Source organism: Cottoperca gobio, chromosome 1 (genome assembly GCF_900634415.1).
Source record: "Cottoperca gobio chromosome 1, fCotGob3.1, whole genome shotgun sequence".
Taxonomy (NCBI): Eukaryota; Metazoa; Chordata; class Actinopteri; order Perciformes; family Bovichtidae; genus Cottoperca; species Cottoperca gobio.
Window position 1 is genome coordinate 6,804,218 of NC_041355.1, and position 26,249 is coordinate 6,830,466.

The following is a 26,249-nucleotide window of genomic DNA, read 5'->3' on the forward strand; positions in this document are numbered from 1 at the left end:
GTAGTGTTGGAAAAGTCACTATCACATTATCACATGAATATCATATGCCATCAGAAATCAAGGTGATTGTGTACACTGCAAAAATGAATAATTTAGTTCCTTTTTAAGAAGTACCTGTGCCACTTCCTCCTAATGTGGGTGTTCCAGGTTCAGTTTGTTTGCTAAAGTGGAACACAGATTTACAATTTTACTGTTATCAATAAAAATGTAATAAAATCAAGAAAGAACAAGAACCCAGCTGCTGTTTTCTGAATGATTTAAACAGCCGTATTCCAACCCATCATGCCGCTCATCAACATGATTTCAGGTGGCTATGTATCAGGCTTGTCTCTGCTCTGCTAATATCTGCTGCAGAATAAATCAGCGTTACTGAGCACTCATCAGCACTCTGCTGTCACCCCTGGCACACATGCAAGTATAATGTTCATAATGGAAATTACTCCTCTTTTCACACAAATTCTTATATTCTGCATTCTCCCCCTCATGAACTGTGAATCAGAAATTGTTACTGTCATGTAGCACATATAGAGATCCTTTTAAAGCGGGGCTACCCAAAGTATGGCCCCGCGGGCCAGGGTTGGCCCACCACAAGGTTTGATTTGGCCAGCCAGATGTTTCTAGCCAAAATAATAATAATAATAATGAAAAGATATATAAAATATAAATCGCTGTTTATGCTGTGGGTTTTTGTGTGACGAAAGAAATACAAAACACGTAGGATCTCTAATTATTAATTATTTTCCATAATCTGAGGACAGTGGTGACACTTTGAGCAAGAATTCAGTTTCCCACAAGTGAGGTAAGAAAGAAATGAAGAGACAGTGGCACATAGACAAAAGGCATTTCAATTAAAGGAACCTGAGATCATTTTGCATCTTAACAATACTATAAAGTACAATACGTGTTTGCTTTTGGCCCATGGCCCACAATTACGTTTCAGTTGTTTTGTCACCCCTGCTTTAAAGGAATAATATGACTTTTCCATAAATGCATCTTAATTCCAGAGAGAAAGAAGAAAAGATTGATCCCACTCTCATGTACGAGTATGAAACAAAAGCCAGGAGACAGTTAGCTGAGCCTAGCTTAGCGTCTAGACAGGAAACAGGTGGAAACAGCTAGCCTGGCTAAAAGATAACCCAGCACACACTATCCTGTAAAACCACAACTTTGTTGTTTTTTATGCATTTAACAATCAAGATGTAAGATGTTAATTAGTGCGCGTTAGAGGTGCTGGTAGGCAGCTTTAGTTACCTTTGGACAGAGCAAGGCTAGCTGTTTCCCTCAGTTTCCAGTCTTTATGCTAAGCTAAGCTTAAGGTCTCCTGGTGGTAGCTTTATATTGACTGTACAGACATTAAAGTGGAATCAATGTTCTCATCAAATACTCTGTAAGAAGGTGAAAACACATTTTTCAACAGCCACATGTTGTCTTTGAATGCTAGCTTGAAAGAGGCATACACATTAATTACACATTAATAATTTTCTAGTGACATGATTTGGATAAATATGTGTTCAGCATCATAAAACAGTCAGTTTTCCTGCCAGCAGTTATGAAAAAAAGCCTGGCTTTCATGTATTTTTGTTGCATCTCTTTGAGAATTGATATATTTTGTTCATAAACTAAAAGAAAAAACTTTAAAAATCGTCAGCCAAAGGGAATTACAGCTTTAAGCTTTTATCAGCTTCTCATAGCAGAAAAGACTCTGTGGAGAATGAGCTCTGTGCTGCCAGCAAGTCCAGATGATTAGCTGGAGCTCTGGCTGATGAATTATTCAGTTTAATCTAATTCAAAAGTGTGTGTTGAATGTGACTTGCATGACTATAAACCTGTTTGTTATCTCAGTTCTGCCTCGTCGTCACGCCACTTAACAAACCACCTTTTGCAACATGCAAAAGTATTTTGTATTTGCGTCTCAACTGTCTCTGACACTTAATAAGAAATGGTTTCACATTTGTTTTGACTGGGTAAATGGTGTGGTAAACGGACTGCACTCGGATAGCATTGTTCTACCTTAAAGGTTCAACGTGTAAGATATGAACAAAAACAATGAACTAACATCAACAGAATGTGAAGAGGTAACAGTATTGACGTTGTGTCACAGACGTCTATGTGTTGTGTTGCAGAGATATCTACTGAAATTAGCATGCTAACTGACTAGCTGCGCTCCGTCCAGTCTTGTAATACCACTCGTTCCTCTAGGGGCGATAGTGAGTCAGTGTAGCTCCAGTCTGCCTCGGGGAGACTCAGGGCTTGTCAATATTACAGCCGTGATCCCTGCACGTTTTGATAGTTGTTAAAAGTGTATTCCAAAGTGGCAGAAACGAGAAAACGCCTCGCACCCTAGCCTCGCCCTCCCCGTTTGCGGGAGGCTGCTTCTCCGGGAGTGGAGGGAGTAATATGTCAAAAAAACAAAAACACGAGTCGTTACCTCGTCTCTGCTGCCTGGACCCAAGTCATCATACAAATGATCAAAACGTAACGTTACACGAACCGTACAGCCCCCAGTGTCACAGTAAACACACAGATATACGTAAACGGGGTGGTGATGGCCTAGTGGTCTAGTGGTACGCCTTCCAAAAAGGCCACCGTTATACCCCGGAGCAAGGTCCCTGAGTTGCTCCAGGGAGACTGTCCCTGTAGTTAGTTCACTGTAAGTTGCTCCGGACCTGTAATGTAATGTAATTTAAAGGTTAAAGAGAGAACTGTATAGCTGTAGGATACAATACACAATATAATGAATGAATTACAATAAATATGACAAACTACTACAATTAAAATATAAACAGGATAACATGCTATAGTTGTTTTTTTAATAACTTGTGGTTCTGATGAAGTTTAGATTGTATGGACCCAGTAGTAGGGCTACTTCTTTGGAGCAGGTGGCTCAGAATTACACATTGAACCTTTAACGGACAAGGAGCTTTACAATTTTACACGTTATTCTCCCATTTACACAAACGTTGACACTTTGATGGCGTAGAAGCAATTGAGAGCGACTTGAGGTTTTTTTTGACAATCAAACCGCCAACCCTGTGATAAATAGACGACTCGCTCTTCCTCCCGAAACACAGCTGCCCAGGCGGGGTTCATTGAAGTCGCACTTGGTTTTGTGGCTGTGAATGTTTTTTCTTTCATTTTCACATGTGGTTTACAATGTTTTCTTTCTCTATATTTATATTTTAAAATGTACATTTAGCTAACTTGCAATGAAATGTTGTTTATGAAACTACATTTGTCTATAATCTCCTAAAACTTTATTTTGATATAACTTTAATATCATGACAAAATTAGTAAAAAATATTCAAGTAGTGTGGCTGCAGTGCTTCCTCTTAACGTCTGTTTCTGTGTATGTGTCTGTTTTTAGAAGCAGCTGTTTGGCATTGAAGCCCCTGCTTCTGTGGAACTGACTGGTTTGAGGAAATACTTTAATAGCTACACTCTGCAGGGTCGCAGAAATGTACGTCACACACACACACACACACACACACACACACACACACACACACACACACACATGTACATACCCAGGCTGCATTCGATATGAACATTTATTACGTTTTTACATATCAAGTCCCCTCAGTGAGAAATATGTCCTTCTCCGCTCTCTTACAGTGTGTCTTGGTTACCTACGGGATCGTTGCTGTAACAGCAGCTGCCTACTGGATGCACAAACAACACAAAGAAGAAAACCAGGAGTCCAACTCCACGGCCTGAAACATCAACCTCCGTACAGTGACGTTTATGTTCCCTAATGATATGAACAAACGGAAGGAAACAATGTAACATTACCTCCCAGTGTAAGGAAGCTGAATGAGGGGAAAATGCTTGAAACATTCATTTAAATAAAGAATGATTATTTTGTGTATTTCATTATTTGCCATGCCCATATTTTTGTCATAACGTCTGAAGTTGTTAGTGTTGACTTGTAAACAAAAAATGCTTCTAAAGGAAAACAGAAATATTGAATCTAGTGGAATAATTAATGATTTGAAATAAAAATGTAATTATTATTGCATTAATAAAAGTAAGGAAATATATTCAGAAGTTTGTTTTTGTTCGGCCATAGTATTTAGTATATAAGCTTAAGCTATTTGTTAGGTCTTGGCATGGAAAAGTTTGGGAACCCCTATAATAGACAATGTCTCACTGGGTTTAAGAGCATCTGCAAACTTTAAAAACGTCGAGTTTTAATAATGTATTAATGCAACCAAGATCGTGTCTGAGCGTTTTCACCTCCGTACTAAAAAAGAGACAACCATTTAGATTATATTGCAAGTCATTAGAGATCATTTATTGAGCACGTTTCCATCATTTAATGTTTCACAGTCATTTGGACGGGAAGTGTTTTGCATAGTTATTTCATTACTGATGAAAAATCCTTTTGCATTTAACCTTGTAATTATTTGTGCATATTTTTAAGCAAATTATAAGTGAAAAGGCTAAAAGCGACATTTTTGCACGGCCACATACACACAAAAACGCACACACGCTGCTCGCAGATCACGTGATTTATAGTAACTCGCGGCTCGAAAAGAAAGCGAAAGCAACAGTACCTGTGTGCGCGTGTGCGTGCATGTGTTGATCAGTCCAACATCATGAGAGCAGGTGACAACAAGTCCCTTGTTATAGTCCAACATAATATCAAGAGGCTGTTTAATAAACGGCCCCACCTTCAGCACAGTATATACTTAAAACCGAAAGTATAATGTTTCTTATGATAATAAGAAGCTGACTGAAGCTCACTGCTCTCCGGACTCGGCGAGGATCAGACAATCATTTACTGCAAGTAAGTAAACTTTGTGTTTCATTACTGCATATTTAACCTTCATTCATTTAAACTCAACTGGTAGAAAACTGTAATCCAGAAACACACACACACACACACACACACACACAGTAATCTGAATGGGACGCTTTTGCTGTATACATCTTTAAATGGGGTTTGTATTGGGAAATTATAAAAAAGCAAATTAATCATTTTGGAAGTGTGGGACGTTATGACAACCTCTCCCTGTGTCATTAGCATGTCACATCACCTCGTTAAAATGTTCATATGGTGGAAAAAAACCCAGTAAAATATGCATTAGTACATTAGTTCTGAATTCTTGCAGCTCTATCATCAATATTTATTTTTAACAAATTGTCTCAGCACATTAGATCTCAAGTAAAACAATTGCTATGAAGTCAGCTTTAATGTCAGGGGGATAATATCTACTTTGGGTCAACAGTGCTTTCATAGCTGTGCTCTACTTTAAAAACTGAGGCTGTATTTTATTTCAAATCTAGTGTGATGGAGTACAGAACTATAACAATAGAAATGTGTATTTTATACTGACATGCTGCACTGTGTAATAGTGTGAGCTAACCCTGAGTTACACAACTTACTGTAAACTGATCACAGTTTGACGCAGCCTTCCTCTTCAAAGTGTTTGGAGAAGCAGCCAGATTTACTTGTACTCTTCATTATTGGAGCAGTCTATCTTCTTGTAAAGCCCTGTAATCAAAGTAATAATATATTGAATATTACACTTTATTTGTACAGCACTTCTCTAAACAACAGTTTCTTTCATACATATAAGCAAAATGTTACAAGTGCATTATAACAGAAAAAGAGACAACAACATATACTTATATCCTAATACTAATTAGAAAGTCTAATTATTATTAAGACCTAGTTGTTGATATGTTTTTGCACTCATGTTTTTGCATTTTAAGCACTGCTTTTATTGTTTATTTCATGGCCCTTTGTGCAGTTCATTTGGAAAGCAATTAATTAATTAATTACTATTTGTGAAAACTACAGCGTGTGCATACTAGCATGTTGGAATGTTTTTACACAAATTAATTTATAGAGCGACGCAGGAAATCCACAATCCTTGCTTGACTGAGAAAGTGAAAGCATTTTTCATTAACTTTGTTACATCCGCCCTTCCCAGTGATTGATTACTTGTGGTTTGTTGTCAGTCACATGACCTGATTCTGCAACGGGCACACAGAGACTGGAATGCATGTTTTTGCAATAGCATGCAGTGAAGTTAGGGCCTCTGATTATTTTATAATAACAATGTATCTAATGTTAAAGAGGTCTCTCTTAGTGATGAACCTACAGAGAATTATCACCTGAAACTGCAGCTCCTCTCGGCTTTACTGAGATTTTTAGTGGGTTTCAGATCATTTTTTACAACTTTATGTTTTGGTTCACTGTCACCACTTTTATAGTATCGTTTTCGGTTGCAGCAGACAGCTGTATTTAGTGAAATAGTTTTAAAATGCACTGTACACTCATTTCTCAGCACCAGATAGCAGACAGACACAGTGAGCAAATATCTGGTGAACATAGTGCAGCATTTAGCAGCTAAAGAGCCAGATATTTCCCTCAGGAGTTGGTGGAGACCAACAACAGAGCTGAAATAGAGTTTTCAGGTGTTGCTCTATAACTGCTGGATGTGTAAATAAGCAGCTGTTTTCCTAACAAGTTTGTCATATCATCTTAAAGCTTGTGTGCGGGACTTCTGTCTCCACACTCTGACAGTGAGAGTAGTTACAGTATGGGAAGGAGCTATCTGGAGTGGATACAAAAAAGAAACTTAGCGCTCAGAAGAAGGATTAAAGTGAAAAGACTTGAAGAGAGCGCTCCTGGGAGATCGGAAGATGCAACAAGTTCACCTGCAAACATAGCATATGAGTGCCAGCGCGAGAAAGTCACCACAGACACCACAACTCCGGTTTACTGCTAAATACAGAGAGCTTTCCCAGATAGGCTTACTCAGAATTGTGTGACCTGCTTTGGCAAGGACTTGTAATGTAAGGGACGTTTATTTATATGTAAAAGTCTCGTACACCAGCTTTAAAATATGATATGTCAATGTTGCTTTCACTTCTGGTTTCTGTCGTCCCCAAGTGACCAACAAAAATATGTTTAAGATAAAGTGAGGTCAGTGACGTGCTGTGAGGTTCATGGCTGGGGAGGCACAGTCAGATTTACAAATATATGAACCCAACTGAGTAGCTTATTCACCATTTTCTTGGCAGCATAAAGATTGACTACTGGTTATTTTTCATATCTCACATCAGCATTCTTTATACTCACACAGGTAAGGTACATATTTGGCCAAAAAAGAAAGTTATAGCGGCTCAGAGAGGTATTTGCTTTTCACCCTCCATGTGTTCTACATTTAAAAAACTGATTAAAATTTATTATTGAGTTATTTTTCAAAACCTTTTTATTCTGATGCTTTGATTAATTTTAACAGACTGTTTTTTTGCAAAAAAAACTAAATAATATTAAATTTAAGGTCAAAATTTTGTTTTTGATTTAAATATTGGATTGTTTTCTCTTAGTCAGATCCTATTTTCAATAAAATTGTGGTCTTACTTTTGCTTGTAAAATCTTCAATTTTTGGCCGTCAGTCGGAGAAAAAAACTAAACTAAACGGTGCTACAGTGCACCTGACTCTGACGTTAGCTAGCAGTAGCTTGTTGGTGCTACAGTGCACCTGACTCTGACGTTAGCTAGCAGTAGCTTGTTGGTGCTACAGTGCACGTGACTCTGATGTTAGCTAGCAGTAGCTTGTTGGTGCTACAGTGCACTTGACTCTGACGTTAGCTAGCAGTAGCTTGTTGGTGCTACAGTGCACATGACTCTGATGTTAGCTAGAAGTAGCTTGTTGGTGCTACAGTGCACCTGACTCTGACGTTAGCTAGCAGTAGCTTGTTGGTGCTACAGTGCACGTGACTCTGATGTTAGCTAGCAGTAGCTTGTTGGTGCTACAGTGCACTTGACTCTGACGTTAGCTAGCAGTAGCTTGTTGGTGCTACAGTGCACATGACTCTGATGTTAGCTAGCAGTAGCTTGTTGGTGCTACAGTGCACCTGACTCTGACGTTAGCTAGCAGTAGCTTGTTGGTGCTACAGTGCACGTGACTCTGATGTTAGCTAGCAGTAGCTTGTTGGTGCTACAGTGCACCTGACTCTGACGTTAGCTAGCAGTAGCTTGTTGGTGCTACAGTGCACGTGACTCTAATGTTAGCTAGCAGTAGCTTGTTGGTGCTACAGTGTACGTGACTCTAATGTTAGCTAGCAGTAGCTTGTTGGTGCTAAAGTGCATGTGACTCTGATGTTAGCTAGCAGTAGCTTGTTGGTGCTACAGTGCACCTGACTCTAATGTTAGCTAGCAGTAGCTTGTTGGTGCTACAGTGCACCTGACTCTGATGCTAGCTAGCAGTAGCTTGTTGGCGCTTACCGTCCCTGCCTAGAAGAACAGCAGCAACACAAACCTGTGGGCTCACGTGCGCCCTCTTCGGTGCGGCAGAGTACTGTCTGCCTCACCTGGTGTTTTCTCACTGTGGTTTTATGTCACATCAGCAAGACTAAATATGTTACACACATACATTACATACATTAACTGGACTATGGAAAGTCAGGGCGCATAATAAAAGTGGACAAATATTAATATTTGACCACACGTCCCTGTGTGAAGTGCAGAGGAATAAAATATTTTGACTTGATTGTTCACCTTTCTGTGTTTCAGCTCATCAGATTCTTCAGTGACAGATGGCTGAGCAAATCCAGCCTTTCAAAAGTTTGTGATGACGTCGTTAAATCTTGATTAAAGCAACATGGAGTCTGAAAGAGGACTGAGCAGCAGATGCACAACCAGAAAGAAGTCAGTGATGGAGGATCTGCCAGTGAAAAAAGGAGGAACTGGTGCAACAGATGGTCAAGAGGAGGATTCTCCTTTGTAGGATGGTCAAAGACAATCTTGATAGAACAGTAGCAGAAAACAGTAGCAGAAAACAGAACCACGCAGCTGACACACAGAACCAAAGTCAACCCCCTGAGGAACATGCAGGACCAGAAAGAGCCCGGAGCACAGAGAGAGTTCAACCAGAGAGCCAAGAGCCGACGGAGATGCAGCCAGATTTCCTGCACTGGAAAAAATTCAACTTAAAGGGAGAACCTGAAACCTCGTGCGAGGTTAGTACTCAGTGTTTGTTCACTGTGTTTTATTGCTTGATTTTTAAATAGTGCCCAGATGGTTGGAGAGAAATACAGTCCTTGATAAAAACTTAATGAATCTAGGTAAACCTCAGCGTTTTTATTGTTATTCACAAACTAGTTCCTGATACTCTCTGACAGATAAGATAAGTTTTGCAGCTTGACTACAAAGAGTTCTCTGCTTCACTGTCTCGTATGTGACAAACAACAAGGTTGGCAATAACTTTATTTATATTTTTTATTTCTAATACATTCTCTGCTTTAGCCAGTCACTGAAGCTGATGGTGAGCGCTTGCTCACACACCTCCGTCCATTCAGCAGCCGAGAAGAGTACAAACTAGTGAAACGCACTTTCCAGCAGCTCCAACACAGTAGCTACTACTGGGGATCAATGACCATGGAGGAGGCACACAAAATACTCAAACGGGCACAACTCGGTACCTTCCTCATCAGGTAATCTATCACTTTCATTTAAAAGTTTTAGTGTTGTATTGACTGTTCAACGGATGTTGTTTTTGTCTGCGACTTTTCATGGCGTTCTCTTGCACAGGTGTCATTTGCACAAGTGGATTCACACCTAAATGGGATTTGTTTGGTTAAATAAAGGATGGCTTTCAAAAGATGTACTCAGTGTAGCTTGTTTATGATGTAAAATAGTTATTTTATCTTATGTATGTATTGCAGCTTCATTCATGACAATATTATAACATCAACTTGTGTGTTCACCTATTTCTCCTTCTCTACCTATACAATATTTGTAGTTAGAGAAATTCTTAAAAGATCAAAATTGGACATACTGGGAAATATGACGATATAAAAAGTCTGCCGTATATATTTTTCTCAATTCATTTATTTTTTCTCTATAATTTCACTTAAAACTGTTACGTTGATTTTGCACTAAAGTTCTCAAAATTAGTAAATTCTCATTTTAATTAGCCCAATATATAATTCACACATGATTATAAAAAAAAATAGACTTTACCATGTGGTTATTTTATATAGACTATTTATTTATTGAATTTCCAGAAAACATGCTATATCATGATATATACGTTGATATGAAATGACATATATCGTGATAGAATACTTTGGCCATATCGCCCGGCATTATGCATATGTAATATATATATATTGTCCTCCTGTGCCATTTTACTCTACCTGCCCAGTAAAAAAACATTACACAAAAAATAAACTGTACTAAGTGTGCACAAAGTGACTGTATGTCTGCTGCTGTGTTGTTGCAGAGACAGCGGCCAGCCGGATGTTTTCTTCACTCTTAGTTACCAAAGCGACGAAGGTCCGACTAGCGTTCGTGTCCAGCTCAACAACCTGCTCTTCGGTCTGTATGGCAGCCACAGGACTTTTGATTCGGTCTTCGCTCTGCTCACTTATTACACCAGCTCATACTGTAAACTGACAGCGCCCTATCGCAAGCAGCGTCCGGAGCGCCTGATGCAGATGTGCAGGAGGGCTCTTATGGACTCATATGGAGAAGGAAAAATAAGCACCTTACCTGGACTCAGCCCTCAACTTAAAAACTATCTTCATGTGTACCCCTGTGGTATATAGACACGTGTGGACAGAGTGCCTGTTGCTGTTTCAATGCAATGTTGTCTGTGTTATAAGTTAAACAAATCTTCTGTATTTGTGTCATTCTTTATTTGATAAATAACACAAATACAGCTTGAGTATTTAATCTGCAAATTGTTCAAGGGTTATTTGCACACATTATCATTATGTTTTACAAAGTACTCATAGTACATCAGTTGTTTTTATTAATAACAATATCCTGTGTAAAGGGCCGTCCACACCAAGAACGATAACTATCACCATAACTATAAATATGTTGTTTTAAGTGTTTGGCCGGAGTCCACGCCACAACTAGAACGACAACAACCGTGGCTTTTCTCTGTGACTGTACCTGAACGAAGTAAACACTTGGAGCCACTGTTTACAGGACGTTGTTGTTGATCAGTGTGGATGCTCACATCGTTGTCGTTATAGTTGTCGTCTTTGGTGTGGACAGCCTTTAACTGCTGCATCAATGTCTCTATAATTCATATCAGTTGTAACGTCCAAAAAAATTTAATATCTGCTGCTGTTTTAAGTTGCATTAATTGATGTTTGGCCACTAGGAAGTAAAAAAAAACATAAAAAGAAGCTGGCATATCACCATCTTAAAATGTCAGGGCTGAAGAATTAGCAAGGTATTAATGTTTACTCTGTTTTAAAAGGATTTATAAGGCACCATGATTGCAATTATGTTTTTAATCCTGTTATCTCGTGGTTGTGAGTTATTATCTTGTCAGGACAAAAGAGTATTTTTTGGGTCATGCTGAGTTAATTATGTCATTATCTTGGCATAATAACCAAATAAGTTGGTTTCTCTGGACAAATACCTACTTTTCATGAGGAAGCAACAGGTTGTTGTCTTGAGATAAATTATGGATTATTCACAAAATTAGAGCCAGTAGTCTACATATCTTGTAATCCAGCTAATGTGCACATCTCATACAATATTCAACAATACCAACAGGATTACAGTATTACATGTCTGATTTGAATGAAGATGTCATAAGAAAAATCTTTTGTTTTCTTGAAATAATTAACCTGGCATTATGAGAAATCAACTTTGTGATCCCAAGATAAAGCTTCTTAGCTTCTGTAGTTATGGTCGCCACTAACTCCTCAATAATATCTGTCTGTGCTAACTTTTGTTTTACCATCTAGTGAGTTAGTGGTCTTCCTCGTCGATGAGCCTCAATTATAATGTAAGTAAAAGTCTGTTTTAATATTGGCTAACAATATCGATTAATGCAGATTTAAAGTTTGGATCGGCTATTCATCAGATTTTGAAATCATTCTGCATGTGTACTTACTGTGTGTACTGTGTAACAACATTTATTACAAGAGTGTGGCACTTTGCAAAATGTGGTTCATGTTGAATAAATTAAAATCCTTAATCTAAAAGCTAAAATGCTTTTACCGTACTATACATTCCTTTACCCCTACATTCTCACCTGACTCAACTCTACTTTGTGTTTAGTGCTAATTAGCAAATGTTAACATGCTAAAATGCTAAACCAAGAAGGTAAACATTACACCTGCTAAACATCAGCCTGTTGATATTGTCGCTGTGATTACATGCTTATGTTAGCATTTAGCTCAACGCACTGCTGTCCTTAAGTAAAGCCTCAAAGAGCTGCCTGCATTGCTATAAACTCAAAGTCCCAATTTTATAGGCCTACCACATCCTAATTGTATATAGTGAATATAATACACTTATCTATATAGTATATGGCGTTTGTAGTTAGTTCACAAGAAATCAACACACTATTGTTTTGTACTAAGGAAATTACACCATAAGTGCGCCATTAGACGTCAATCAAAGTGTGACTTTAGAAAGCAGCTGCATGCCAATTAAACTTCCCAAAGAGTAAACAAAATGACCTGAGACCGCACCTATCTGTCACCCAAAGTGGCCACGGCCCTAACAATGTGGAACTTTAAGCCTGAATATAATTAAAACGGGTGAGTTGTATAAAAACTAAACATCTATGAAGTTGTCATGAATATTAGGATCAGTTATAGAGACCAAAACTGTTTTGTTTTTTTAACCAGGCTGTAAACATGTTTACTTCTGCTGTGAAAGGTAAAAGATTGCTTCCTTTTGGAGCCAGCCTCAAGTGGCCATTTGCTGAATTGCAGTTTTTGGCATTTCAGCATAAGATTCATTGTTTTGCCTTGGAGGTTGCCGCTTGATTGCAGCACTCATAAAATCATAAGCCTTCTTTAGTGGCCTGTATTTTTTTTTATTAGAATTGAGTATGTCATTGGGATACAACCCTATTTTTTAATTATTATTCTTAAATACATTTCTGTTTAATCTAATTGTAACCAAACTAAGTTTTTGTGGGGGGGCTAAACAGGGACCCACAGCTCATTTGGGCCCTGGGTCCACACATAGTGTGTTAATCCGGTCTTTTATGAAACCGCCTCTCAACTGAAAAACTATCTGTCATTGCAATCAAATAGGATTTGTGTCAATATACATGGCTAATGCATGCACATACACACAGTTTTGATTGAGTACCAGTCTTCTGTCATCTGTTCCACATCCTGTCCTAAATCTGACTGGCAGTGGCCCCTTTAGTCGAAATTAGCCCTGCACCAGGGACATACACACACACACACTTTTCATGTCCTCAAATTATCCCTGCCTCATTAACCTTAAACAATGTTGACGTGAAACCATCACCACTGTGACACATATAGAGGTGAGGCCAGTTTATTTGTATAGCACATTTAAACAACAAAGCAATTAAAAGTGCTTTACATTAGACATATAAAGGGTAGGCCTAATTAAGAAATTATATTAAAGTAGCCTAATATAAAAAGGCACATATCAAGTTGATTTAGAAAAGATACAATTATTTAAATTAAACAAAAAGAAAGGGAAGGATAAAAATGAGGCTTCAGTGAAAGATATGAATGAATAATACGAGATTTAGTCAATGAAATGCAGTGTTTGTTAGATTTATCCATCTATCTACTTTGAGTGATAGTGCTGAGTGTCTCATGGGTCCGCGCGATCCCGGACTCTGCCTCCCACTGTCCCGCGCTCTGAGTGCACCTCTCTCTGCACGCGACTGAGTACAATTTTATTACGATGTCAAACGACCTCTCCTGACTTGCCCGCACGCACGCGCGCAGACACGCGGACTGGGATTACAACAACTGGAGTAGCGCGCGCACAAGTAGCTCGTGTTTATGTAATGCCATATGTGACTGTGAATGTTTGTGTGTGTATGTATGTGTGTGTGTGTGCGTGTATGCGCGCTGGAGCTGGCGCGAGCTGGTCCAGCACCGCGGCGGCGACAGCGGTCACACGTTTAACATCAGCGACCTGTGCGTGTTATTCTGCGGATTGAGGGCTCGTGAGATTTCAGGGGTGCGGATTTGACCCATCATATAGGAGGGCGCTCGAGCTCCACCGTTTTCACGCACGGCACGCACGTAGACCCGGTGAAATCGTCACGCGGATTGAATCAGTGGAATCTGTCGCGAGTGTGTTCCTGCGTGGCCGGAGACGAACTGGCAGAAAGCGAGGTCCGGTCAGTCGATCGGCAGACGGTGTGGGTCGGTAGCACCGCGCGGTGAGAGGAGGTAGAGCGGGGCGTGCGCTGGACTCCTGGCCGAATCGGAGCATCCCACTGCCGGCAGCATCCATCCCTCCGCGCCTCAGCTCCAGCGGGAGGCCCGGAGCGGCGGCAGGATGTAGCAGCGGATTAACGGAGGAGAGAGGGTCGCTCAGAGGAAGAGAGCGGGACCGAGAGGACCGAGGCGGCGGGACGGAGGGGACATGGGGAAGGACCAGGAGCTGCTCCAGGCCGTGAAGACCGAGGACTTGCTGACAGCTCAGCGGCTTCTACAAAGACCTCGGCCGGGGAAAGCCAGTCAGTATCCCTCCATCCTCCTGTCACACACACACACACACACACACACACACACACACACACACACACACACACACACACACACACACATACACACACACACACACGCACACCCTAACTAACCCGTCATTACCAGGTCAGGACAGTGCAGGCTAAATCTAATGTGATGACATTTAGCCTAAATGGTGCACTGTGTGTGTGTGTGTGTGTGTGTGTGTGTGTGTGTGTGTGTGTGTGTGTGTGTGTGTGTGTGTGTTTTGCAAGGGTGTATTTATTTGTGTGTGTTTGAGCTATGACGTTGAGTGTGTGATAGTGATGACGTTGCACATGTGTGAGACGTGTCATCAGAATGAAATTAGAAAAATTAGGGAGGATACTTGTCACCCCATTTTCCACCATTGACCATTTGTGTGTGTGCGTGTGTGTGCGTGTGTGTGTGTTTTTGCATGAATGCACAAAATAATGTGCGCCAAGCAGAGAGGATGTGTGTGTGTGTGTGTGTGTGTGTGTGTGTGTGTGTGTGTGTGTGTGTGTGTGTGTGTGTCTGTGTCTGTGTGCGTGAGGTGGAAGTACACGAAGGTCCTACACTGCACTCGGGACAGGGGGATTATTGGTGTGTGAAGATGCCAGATGTTAGTGGTAATAATGTGATGATTGTAAGTGTACACGTGCAGACATGTGCACATACTGTATGTGGCGCTCGTGTTTGCACATGTGTGTGTGTGTGTGTGTGTGTGTGTGTGTGTGTGTGTGTGTGTGTGTGTGTGTGTGTGTGTGCGGGTGTTTGACATGGAGTCAGCTGGGACTTGAGGTGATAATTAGATTTCAATTACAGTCTTGAAACTGCTCTCCTCCTCTCCCATTTTATCACCCAGCCCTTCTCAACTCTGAGTTTGTCTCCTCCGTACTACTCCCCTCATTTCCTCCTAATTCCATCTTGTCTCCTGCTCCCCCCCCCACTGTTTTACTCTCTGCTTATTTCCTTCTCTCTCCTCTTCCATATCTCATCCTCTCCTCTTCTCTACGCCCCTCTCTTCTCCTCTGTCCTTGTCTCCTCTCCTCTTGTTTCCTCTCCTCCCCTCTCCTCTCCTATATCCTTGTCTGCTCTATTCTCCTCTATCCTTGTTTCCTCTCCTCTCCTCTCCACCCCTCTCTTCTCTGTCCTTGTCTCCTCTCCTCTCCTCTGCTATATCATTGTCTCCTCTCTTCTCCTCTATCCTTGTGTCATCTCTTCTCCTCTATCCTTGTCTCCTCTCCTCTATCCTTGTCGCCTCTCCTCTCCTCTAACCTTGTCTCCTCTCCTGTCCTCTCGTCTAGCCCTGTCTCCTCTCCTCTCCTATATCCTTGTCACCTCCCTTCTCCTCTCCTCTCCTCTCCTCCCCTCTCCTCTCCTCCTCTCTCCTCTCTCCTCTCCTCTCCTCTCCTCTCCTCTCCTCTCCTCTCCTCTCCTCTCCTCTCCTCTCCTGTCTTCTCGTCTATCCTTGTCTCCTCTCCTCTATCCTTGTCACCTCCCTTCTCCTTCTCCTCTCCTCTCCTCTCCTCTTGTCTATCCTTGTCTCCTCTCATCTCCTCTATCCTTGTCACCTCCCTTCTCCTCTCCTCTCCTCTATCTGCCTCTCCTCTATCTGTGTCTTCTCTGTCCTCTTTCCTCCCTCCTCTCCTCCTCCCTTCTGTCCTCTTCTCTTCTCTCCTCTCGTGTATTTGTCTCTGGACATTCCAGCAGTGCCATGGAAAAGAAAAATGCTTCTCCTCAAATGCCAGAACAGATCAGCTCTGAGTGCTCAGTCCACTGCACACTGACAAAGAGAAAGGGGGAGGTGGGTGGAGGGTGATGGAGATGAGGGGTGAGGAGGAGGGCTAGAATGGGAGAGAAAAAGAGTGAGACTGCAAAACAGAAGGAGGGAAACAGCGTTATATGAATGCAGGGATGCAAAGAGACAGGAAGTGATGGAGGGAGGTTAAAGGTTGAGTTATGGGAGGTGTGTGTTTGTGTTTGTGTGTGTGTGTGTGTGTGTGTGTGTGTGTGTGTGTGTGTGTGTGTGTGTGTGTGTGGTTGTGTGTGGTTGTGTGTGGTTGTGTGTGTGTGTGTGTGAGATGAGAGAGAGACACTGTGTGAATCCAGGTTTATGTTTGAATAATTAAACAGGAAGCCGGGTTTCTCTGCTGGAGAATTACACACACAAACACCTCTAACACACAAAGTTACAGGCACAGAGACACACTCTACACATCAGTTGTTAGTCATGTGCCTGACAGCATGCTTATTATTACCAGTATGCTAATGAAGTTCAGAGCAGCAGGTGAGAGGGAGGGGTTTGCTCTGTCAAAACATCACAGTTTGATGAAGTACTGACAGGACTGAGCCACGTCACAGTCTTCTTGGTAACTCCCTCACAGTAAAGCTTCTTCTTCAACTAATTAAAGAAATAGTTTGACATTTTTTAAACAATGCTTATTCGATGAGAACATTGATACCACTCTCATGTCTGTACGGTAAACATGTAGCTTGAGCTAACAGCGGGTTAGCTTGCCTTAGCATAAATACTGGAAAGCGGGGGAAACAGCTAGCTTTGTCTGCGGGTATCAAAATGTGCCTACCAGCAACTTTACAGCGAAAATATTTTTTGTCTGCTCCCGACTGGCTTCGGCAAGACTTTGATTGATTTGGCAGATGACAAACAATCACCTGCCAAGTTCTTTTTAAAAGTGCCTGCCCTCTTCCAAACAGTTTCCAATGTTTAAGCATTTTCTGCCAATAAAATAGTCCGACACATAACCCCCGCAAAACTACAAAATGCAGTATTTTCCTAAAATGTGGGCGACATGCAGCAAAGGGCAGCGGTTCTGATTCAGTACATTAGGACTAGTACATGGGGCGCCTACCCCAGACAGTACTTGTTAGAAGCATCAAGTCATTGTTGGTTTTAATGTTTGTGTGGGATTTGTTGGCAAAAAGAAAATTATAGAATTTCAACAGACTTTCAAGCTGATAGACTTTCTGAAACCATTGGACTCACTTTTCCAAAGACATTCTCCGGCAGTGTTTTGGCTCAAAGATGTTTTTTGTTTTAATGAATCAGTTGGGACAGAAAGATGTTGAGTTTCTGCTACACTTTTAAATAGATGATGTTAAAAGCCAGTTCCTGCTTACACAAAGTAAGGCATATTTGTAAACCAATTGGCAATGCTTTCCTTATCTTTGCCTCAGTTGCAATAAAGCTCTTAATCTTGGAGATATGAGAACATCCTTATCATAATTGTATCTCTTTTAGGTTCTAGCAAGGGACTGAAATGGGCACAAAGTAATTTATACAATGTATCTACCTCTATCGACAATCAAGGAAGTGCATGAACACCGGCCATTCTTTGGCACAGCAAGTAGTGGTTCATAAAGTAGTACGGTCTCCCATATGTATCTAAACCCTATATCTAAACTCTTCAGTACTGTGAAATCTTAATCTTAAGGTAAAAGATAATCCTTGAGAACAACACATAAAGTATTGGTGACCTCCTCAAATGATGAACTTTAAAAAGCACCGAGGGGCGGTCCCAAATAAAGTAAAAGCTTGAAATGTCAGTGAAGTTATCAGTGACTCGTCGGCACTATCAGCCATAATAATCCCCAACGGTATTAATAGTACTTACTATTTTCAAAATGAATAAATCACTTTTAATCACTTTTCAAGGAAAATAACCCCAAAAGAAATGCTGCGGTTCCAGCTTCTCAAATGTGAATAGTTGCTGTTTTGTCTAAAATGTTGGTTTTGTGTTGGTATTAATACGTCAACTTGGGTTCTGAGAAATTGTAATCAGCATCAATCACAATTTCTGTGACATTTTATTGACAAAATGATGGAAAATAATCAACAACAACAACAACAACAACAACAACAACAACAACAACAACAACAATGCACCTTTAAGTTTCCTTCTTTAAAAAGTAGCCACATGGATAGAAATGTAGGAGAAAGCTGTGAAGGGTGCAGTGTCCTTCTCTTTTTCTCTGTTGCATATATTGATTTTGATCCTTTGAGAAACAAATTAATGACTTTTAAAATCTTTTTTAAAAAAAGGCCAGAGTCTAACAAAGTCCTGCTATTATATAGGAAATCAAAATGTAACCATTTATTTCTCTGGCTATTGTTGAATAGTTGCTGCTATGTAAATCTGTTATGCGTTTAAAAGGACTCCACAGTTACAACGGACTTTCCTAAAAGTGTGTTCTTTCTGGTATGTGCAGAAAAAGTGCAGAATACTTTCTGCAATTACGTCGGTTCTTGTAGTGGCAGTACAGATAAAGTTAAAGTCTGTGTAAAGTGATGCGTAATAAATCTTCAACCTTTGAAACTCTATTTCAAAAGCTTTGAAATTAAAAAAGGAAAAGTTACAGTGTGACTGTTTAAATTAAATACTCCATTTCCTGAACACATAATATTACAAACCACTATCTAATAATAGTGGTATAATCATGTTATAGGACAACATATATTGCTTTTCTGCAGCACCCTCATAAAACCGCCTCGTCATTTTGAACTTTCGATGAAAACGTGATATAGTTCCTGCACTGACGCACATTGTGACCCAGAGTCACGTTAACATATGTGTGTGATCGTCTGGAAACAGAGAGAGAACAGAGAGAGAACAGACATGTCAGCGATGGCATTTGTTTTAGGCTACATATTACTCTGAAGCTCCAAATGCATGATGACAGGTGGAAGTCAGAGGGGGTGAAAACCGGACATCAGAACATTTGTGGTAATGAGAACCCTTGAGAAAGCCTCCGCTTCACCTCTCCGGAGGTTCGGGAATACACGACTGCATCGCTGACGGTTGCTTCACCAGCAGCTTGTTGGTACTCTGTATTGAGATTGAAGGATTCCAAATTAAAACATGAATTTAATGTCAAATAAACTCTTGAATAGCTACAATTTGAGGGAGAGGTTGCAAACATAATATCATAGTAATCCCTGCCAAGCGATTGACAGTGGGTGAGAATGGCACTTTGAGGGGTTACTATGGTAACCGGGGCTCAGTTGCTGTGTTATGCCTAAAATTATCATAAAAAAAAGAAGAAAATAAACCCTTGTCCAAGGACACCATCAGACAAACATTATGGTAATGATCTTTAACAAACAATTAGTTTTAAAGGAGGAGAATACATTAATCTGAAATGTAAGGTAATTTAAGTAACTGACACGATTACACAAAAGTTTATGAATTTAAAAAGGGTGAGTTTCAAGATCAGCGATCTAAACAAAAGAAAGGATGAAATATTTGAGGGCAGAGTGATACCCCGTCTTAGTCAGCTGCGTATTTGATTAAATATACATCTTGGTTTTGGGTCAGAGGGAGGGCGTTATTGAGTAATGCCATGATCCAGACGCAATAAAAGACGCATAATCTATTGAGAAGAACATAGTAGATGATTGTGGGTGTTGGATGTCGTGTCCCTACCATTACTTTGTAGTCGGGGGGGGGGGTGACACAAATATCTGCACTCATTGATTCATCTGCTGGGAGAGGGAGGGCTGATTCGTGTTTTTAATCCAAGATAGATAGGGGGAAACCTACACACACACACACACATGCAAGAGAATGATGTCAGCTGCAGAGTGTAAACAGAAGCAGCAGAACTACCAATCAGCACGCGCTCTTTAGCAAATTACAGCGAAAATTAGAGTGTGAGAGCAGGATGAAGGGATGAATTGCAGATAGAGTTGCAGAGAGAAGGAGAAGCTTTTCCCCAGATTACAGAACAGCTACAGATTACTGCCCGTGGATTATGAGGGTTTGAAAAAAAAAAAAAAAAAGTAAAGGCACAGAGACAAACAAGCCGCTCTTTCTGTGTCCTTGTCGGAGTGTGTTGTGTGTTGGAGTGTTTGCGTCTGCGTGCTACTTCCTGCTGTCTGCTGGTGTCTCTATCCTTCTGATGCTCCAGTCAAAGATCAAGGTTATAACATCCATATGTGTGCACATTCAAATATTCACAAGCACAGACATATATAAACCCAAACAAACTTACCATACAGACATGAGCGTGGTAACAAAAGGTTGAAGTGTTCCCATAAATGTATTTTAGCTGCAGGGCAAAATAAACCATGCTCTACTGAAATGCATCATTTAACAAAGATACATGCATCTGGTGTAAAATGATAATGCATTTGATTACATGTAAATTAATTAGCCCTAAAACGTAAAGTCTGTGCTCTATCTTGAATTGAAAAGTCTATTAATAAAAGGATTCAAACCAAACAGAAAGTAAATCAAAGTTATTCATGTTTCTGGGTGAAATACGTTTGTTTGCATCAGTAACGTTTGGGAAAAACAAGATTAGAATTATTAGCAATTGAAAATTGCAGATTTTTCATGCAACTCAGACGAACAGACATTTTGAGAATATTCCTCAAATTGAATTCCTAAAGAAAAGTACAGATTGAGCTTTTGTAGATGAGTTTCCCAGAGTGACTTCTCTTTGCCACTTCTCCTTGACCTCCGCTGTTGCTGTTGCAGTGAAGAAACTGTTGTTTCAGAGCGCTCACAGGTACAAGAGTGTAGCTGTCAAATCTACCTGCAGGGAATAAATTATTAGAATACGTACAAGGAGAGAGAATACGGTAATCACTGACATCTGAATAGATTAAAATGTAGTTTTTTATTGCACTTCTTTGCTCTCTCATTCTCAGAACTCCTCGGAGCTGCGAAGCGAGTGAACGTCAACATCCAGGATGCAGATGGGTGAGGGACTACAGCTCTTATAATTCATGTTCTTCGTGCTATTGTTCCACATTAAAGGTTCATGACCCTTCTCTTCTGGTTTCCCCGACCCTATTTTCCCTTCATTGTTTTGTTCCTTTTCTTTCTTCTTGTCACCATATCATGCCTTTACATAAGAGTGTTATTCATCACATTGTATTGTAGCTACAGAGTTGAATCCCTGAATTGATATCACATTGGATTTTCCCCAATTTAGATGTTTGATTATGTTAATAATTGAAATATTCAACAGTACATAATATAAATAGGTTGTGACCAAACTGTTGCAAACACAACACAGTATTAAGGGCAATAACTTGGAGGTCAGAGCCCCCTAAGGGATTACAAAATGTGCCTATAATCAATATTCTTTTATACAATGTGGACTAAATGACAATGTGAAAGGGGTCACTCGTATTGATGAACCTACAGACAATTACCACCCAAATATGCAGCTTCCCGTAGCTTTATAGGGAGTTTCAGATCATTTTTTATCTCTCCGGCTACAACTTTACTGTTTTGGTTCACTCTCACTGCTCTCATAGCATCGCTTTATAAAAAGCCTTCTGTACACCACCTGCTCAGCACCAGACGAGAGACAGATAGTTAGAAACTAGCTGGTGAAAATAGTGGAGCATTTAGCAGCTAAAAACACACTAAAAACAGAGATAAAAGAGAGTGAATTACATTTCCCAGTTCACCATATCAATTTAAAGAGTAATCAGTGTTGGGGAGTACTAAACTACATGTAATTAAACTTGTAATTTAACTACATCTGGAAGTAGCTTGCTGGTAGTTCATATTTACATCGTGATTCAAGTAGTTAAGTCATTTTTTATTTTATATTTTGGTTTTATGTATGGCCTGAGTTGAGTGGCGTTTTTTGCTGGCATGTTGACTTTTTATCTGCGACCAGCAGCTCTACAGCTCGCTCGGTTAGTTGGTCGGTCCAAAAAAATGTCTCCACCCTTTGGCGGCCACAGTTTCTGCACCAGGAGTCTGATGTTTGGCATGCAGGTTAAGCGTTTGTGGATGAAGGTGTGGATGCATGCGCACATGTGGTCGCAGCTTTTGCAAATGTGTGCTTGTTCATATTATAGTCTGTTATAATTTTACATGACATGACAATTTCTATAATTGTTTTGCTTTCAAAGTAGCTTCACCAACACAGAGTAACTCGAAGATCCGCCCCTGAAGATCTTGTTTGTGCTGACCTTCAGTGGTTTAACTTTTTACCTTGATAAAATGATGTACATGTGTCCTTAATTCTGTAGCTGACACACGGTTTGATCATCCAACCGACAGGGGCAAGCAAAAAGGACATAATCTCTTTCTGAGATCAATATACTAGCAACCACATCATTTCACACTTTACCCTCAGTTTAAATCCACCATTGAAACATGATGCCAGCTGAAGACTGTAATAACCTTGAAGGAAAGCCAACATTTCTCAGCTCTTAATTTGCTCAGAAATGTTCCCTTATCAACTCTGAATGTATGGATTGTGGCTATATTTAGTCTCATGAGTGGTTAAGATGTTTTTTGTGCACATGCTTGGTTTGTGATTGTGCTCCATCCGATAACAAAACTCTTTTTATTATGTTGATTGGAATCAGATAATTGGACACAACTCCTTGTGTAATGACTGATGATTCGATGATTTGACTCCAGGGCCCGGCCCTTATATCCACTAGGGATCCATTAGACACTTACACACAGACGTGCTGTGTGCACGCTTGGCTCCGGGGTAGAGAGATTGCTTATTAATGGAAGTAGGTCATTTGCCCCCTCCCGTCGCTCACACAGAGCTGAGGGGCGGAGCTGCTCTACGCTTAAGATTATTTCAGCAAAGTTATGCTTTGGTTTCACACTACGTATGTGAATATGTGTATTTTTAACCGTAATCTGTGTCTGTGTGAAGGTTGGCATCGCTGCACCATGCTGCTCTGAGTGGTAACAAGGAGCTGATCTCTCTGCTGTTGGAGGCCCAGGCAGCAGTGGATATTAAAGACCATAAAGGTAAAAATACACACAGATTTACACAGAATACAAGTGTCCTTACAAGTCACTGTGTTGCCATGAAACAGGCGGAAAACCATCTCAGAAAAACAGGAAGACAAACACATATTTCTGGCTTCTCCTGCGTGTCCGATAATATTCTCTTGTGTAAGAAAAGGTGAGCGTGTTTGAAATGCAATAAAATGCTGTCTGAGTATTATTCGGTATTTATGAGCGGTGACAGATTTGTGTGCAAAGCAAACAATAAACAATGGAAGAGCTTCATGGCTGCAGGACTGAGAATCAAGTGGAAGCAGAGCAGCACATTTCTCCATCTCATACTGGCAGATTCCAGGAGAAAGAGAAGAAATCTCAGGGCAGATGGGAGATATAATCCCCCCAGGCTGTGGACGTACTATCTACACATTCCCAGTCAGCTCAGTCATGTCCATGGCAGACATCCTTACCAGGTGGTCCTCAACTGTCTCCGTGGAGGTGGTTAGGGAAACATTAAATCATTCCTCTGGTGCTTACCAAGCTCATGTTGAGGAGGTTTGCAGCGGGAGTCGGTGTTACAGTGTAACACGGTGTTACCGTCGTTTTGCTTCTTTATAAGAGAAATAAAACCCATTTTGTTCTTGTTTGAATATCAGTGCCCACGTTCATCAAATAAAAGAAAAATTAAATCACCAAGCATGTTATCAATACTTAGTCAGACGACGGAGGCTTTAATTATAAACTGAATGTGTCTGCTCTGTGCAGCAGCGCAAAGGAGCAGGAGTCAGATTTCACTTATCACGTGATGAGAGCCAACAAGACGATGGCGGAGGATTTGGCAAAAGCACCTATTTGGCAATAGTGCTCTGCAGACATTGAGCATCATTGACAAATACATTTCTGTGTGAAATGTGAATGGTGTTACACAATTCTTCACCGTGGCATCCCCAATGGCAAGGACTGGAAAGCTTGACTTCAGCCAGACATTTCCCTCAGGAGTTGGTGGAGACCAAAACAGAGCTAAAAGGAGAGTGAAACATGTGGTCAGGAACACGACTCCAAATTAACTCAAGTTGATTATGTCAATGTTCTGTCGAGGCTTGTTTTCACTGCCCTAAAGAAATCTGTTAATGCAGGTTTGAGATTCATCCCTCACCCAGATGAGACAAGAAGAACTGATTCCTCGGACTTGGAGGTTCTGATCCTGATTCGGACCACGTCACATCCATCTTCAAAATGTTCTTGTGCAAAGGTGCCAACTTAAGGTTACAGACCTGGACATCCTGCATGTCCGGGCCTCTGGGCTTGATATCCTGTTCAAAAAGAAACCATAAACAGAAAAGGAGGCACAACAACTATGTTATGTATTCAGGAATTCTTCCAGGATACTCGTGAGGGTATTTCTAAAAGTCAGAAAAACTGATTTGGTTCTGATTATCACAATTCTGTGAGACGCTTATTATCGTTAGTAGTGCAAAAATAAGTAAGCCCACTCTTCTGCTCCACACATTGACCGCCACAGCCAAAGTGGAGACTGTAGCCGCAGGTTATTAGTATTAGTGGAAGTATTAGTATAAAATTGGTCTTCGATTTCATCCCATGTGGCATTAAAAAACTCAAAGTCTTAAATCTAATTTGCCTTAAGCTGAAGGAACCCTGTTAAGAGGAGGTTACTTAAAGCTCGTATGGCTGTTGGGACAAAGCTCTTGCTAAAACGGGCCTTTCCACACATAGGCGGTCTATACCTGCGTCCAGAAGGAAGAGGAGTAAAGTGCTGGTAGAGTGGATGATCTGGGTCATGTGTAATTGTGAGTGCTTTGCGGGTCAGGGATGAGGTGACACATTTGGATTGGTTGGGGGAAGGAATACCAATGAGTTTTCTGGATAAATAAGTTATCTTAAATTCCTAAGTTCTCCCCTCATCTTCAAACAAGTCAAGTCCAGCGTCCCTCTTTCCCGCCACAGTCTGAGTGTAGTCCACTCTTCACTTTGAACACTAGACGCTCTTTGAGGCTGCCTGAGACTCATTTTCCATCACATCCCTCCATATAATCAGGCTTTAGCTTCTGTTACTCCTACAGCTGCTGTGTCTCTTCATCCTGCCAGCACCTCTCTTCTGAGTCAGGATCAGCCTCATGCCAGCCAGGCCTGGAGGGCCTCTTTATTCAGCTTGACGATGTGGCTCATCGCTGGTATTAAGAATGGGGGTCTTGGGTTACTGCCATGAGAATCATGCTCACTGCTCCTTGCAGCCACTGCTACAAAGTGCTGTTCAATGTCTTCTGGTTAGAGGCACTGGTAATGACTCCATTTCTGTGCTGTGCTCAGCTGAACTTTGCATCAATTTGCATTTCCTGCATGTGCTGCAATGTCCAGATTCCTGCAAGCTTCTCTGGGGTCTTGTTCAGCCACTTATAGGGAATTTCCAATTTTGCCCTATTGTCTGAAAGCAGTTTGTCTGCAACGTCCCAGGAGTATGATGCTTGCACAAACAATTCTCCTACGGTCACAAAGGTCACAAGCATGTCAACCACAATCAGATTGACGAGGAGGGGCACTGAGACACTGTGCCTGTGAAGCAGATATTACAGAAATGTTTGAAAACATTGCATTCACAGTAGGGCTGAAACTAACAATTGTTTTCATGATTAATTAATCTACTGATTGTTTTCTTGATTAGTCCATCCATCATTTGGTCAACAGATTATCAGAAAATAGCAAAATAAATGTCCATCAGAAGTTCCCAGAGCCCATGGTGCCATTCAAAAATGTTGTTTTGTCCAAAACACCAAATATATTAAGTTTACTAACATAGAAGACTGAAAAAACTGAAATATTTCACATTTGAGAAGCTGGAACCAGTTCATTCTTACTTAAGAAACTTTAACAATTAATCGATGACCAGTATAGTTGCTGATTAATTTTCGACTACTTGTTTTAGCTCTAATGCATATAATTATTTCTATATTTATCTTGTCTATATTTTCAATATATGGTGTAAATTAACGAGTTTAATTGAGTTGAGTTATTCTACGGTAAAAGGTATTT

At 40.6% G+C, this 26,249-nt stretch overlaps 2 protein-coding genes across 2 annotated transcripts in view; both read left to right on the forward strand.

The window, feature by feature from the left end:
* The first annotated feature begins 4,593 nt into the window (after positions 1 to 4,593).
* LOC115010566 (suppressor of cytokine signaling 1-like) lies at positions 4,594 to 11,975 on the forward strand. The gene is made up of 4 exons (XM_029435241.1): positions 4,594 to 4,786; positions 8,531 to 8,976; positions 9,263 to 9,450; positions 10,242 to 11,975. Exons 2-4 carry the CDS (start codon positions 8,716 to 8,718, stop codon positions 10,564 to 10,566), a joined length of 774 nt encoding a protein of 257 aa, XP_029291101.1. The 5' UTR covers positions 4,594 to 4,786; positions 8,531 to 8,715; the 3' UTR covers positions 10,567 to 11,975.
* Positions 11,976 to 13,649: 1,674 nt separating this feature from the next.
* Positions 13,650 to 26,249, forward strand: part of LOC115010926 (caskin-1) — a 31,831-nt gene continuing 19,231 nt past the window's right edge. The window contains 3 exon segments of the mRNA XM_029435840.1: positions 13,650 to 14,453; positions 21,137 to 21,188; positions 23,128 to 23,225. Coding sequence (XP_029291700.1) covers positions 14,360 to 14,453; positions 21,137 to 21,188; positions 23,128 to 23,225 — 244 coding nt within the window. The 5' untranslated portion in view covers positions 13,650 to 14,359.

What these genes read in the sequence shown, in the direction of transcription:
- LOC115010566 (XM_029435241.1), top strand. Translation starts at nt 8,716, where the DNA reads ATGGTCAAGAGGAGGATTCTCCTTTGTAGGATGGTCAAAGACAATCTT. An exon ending in AACCTGAAACCTCGTGCGAG is followed by an intron (nt 8,977 to 9,262) that starts GTTAGTACTCAG and finishes TCTCTGCTTTAG; the next exon opens with CCAGTCACTGAAGCTGATGG. An exon ending in CTCGGTACCTTCCTCATCAG is followed by an intron (nt 9,451 to 10,241) that starts GTAATCTATCAC and finishes GTGTTGTTGCAG; the next exon opens with AGACAGCGGCCAGCCGGATG.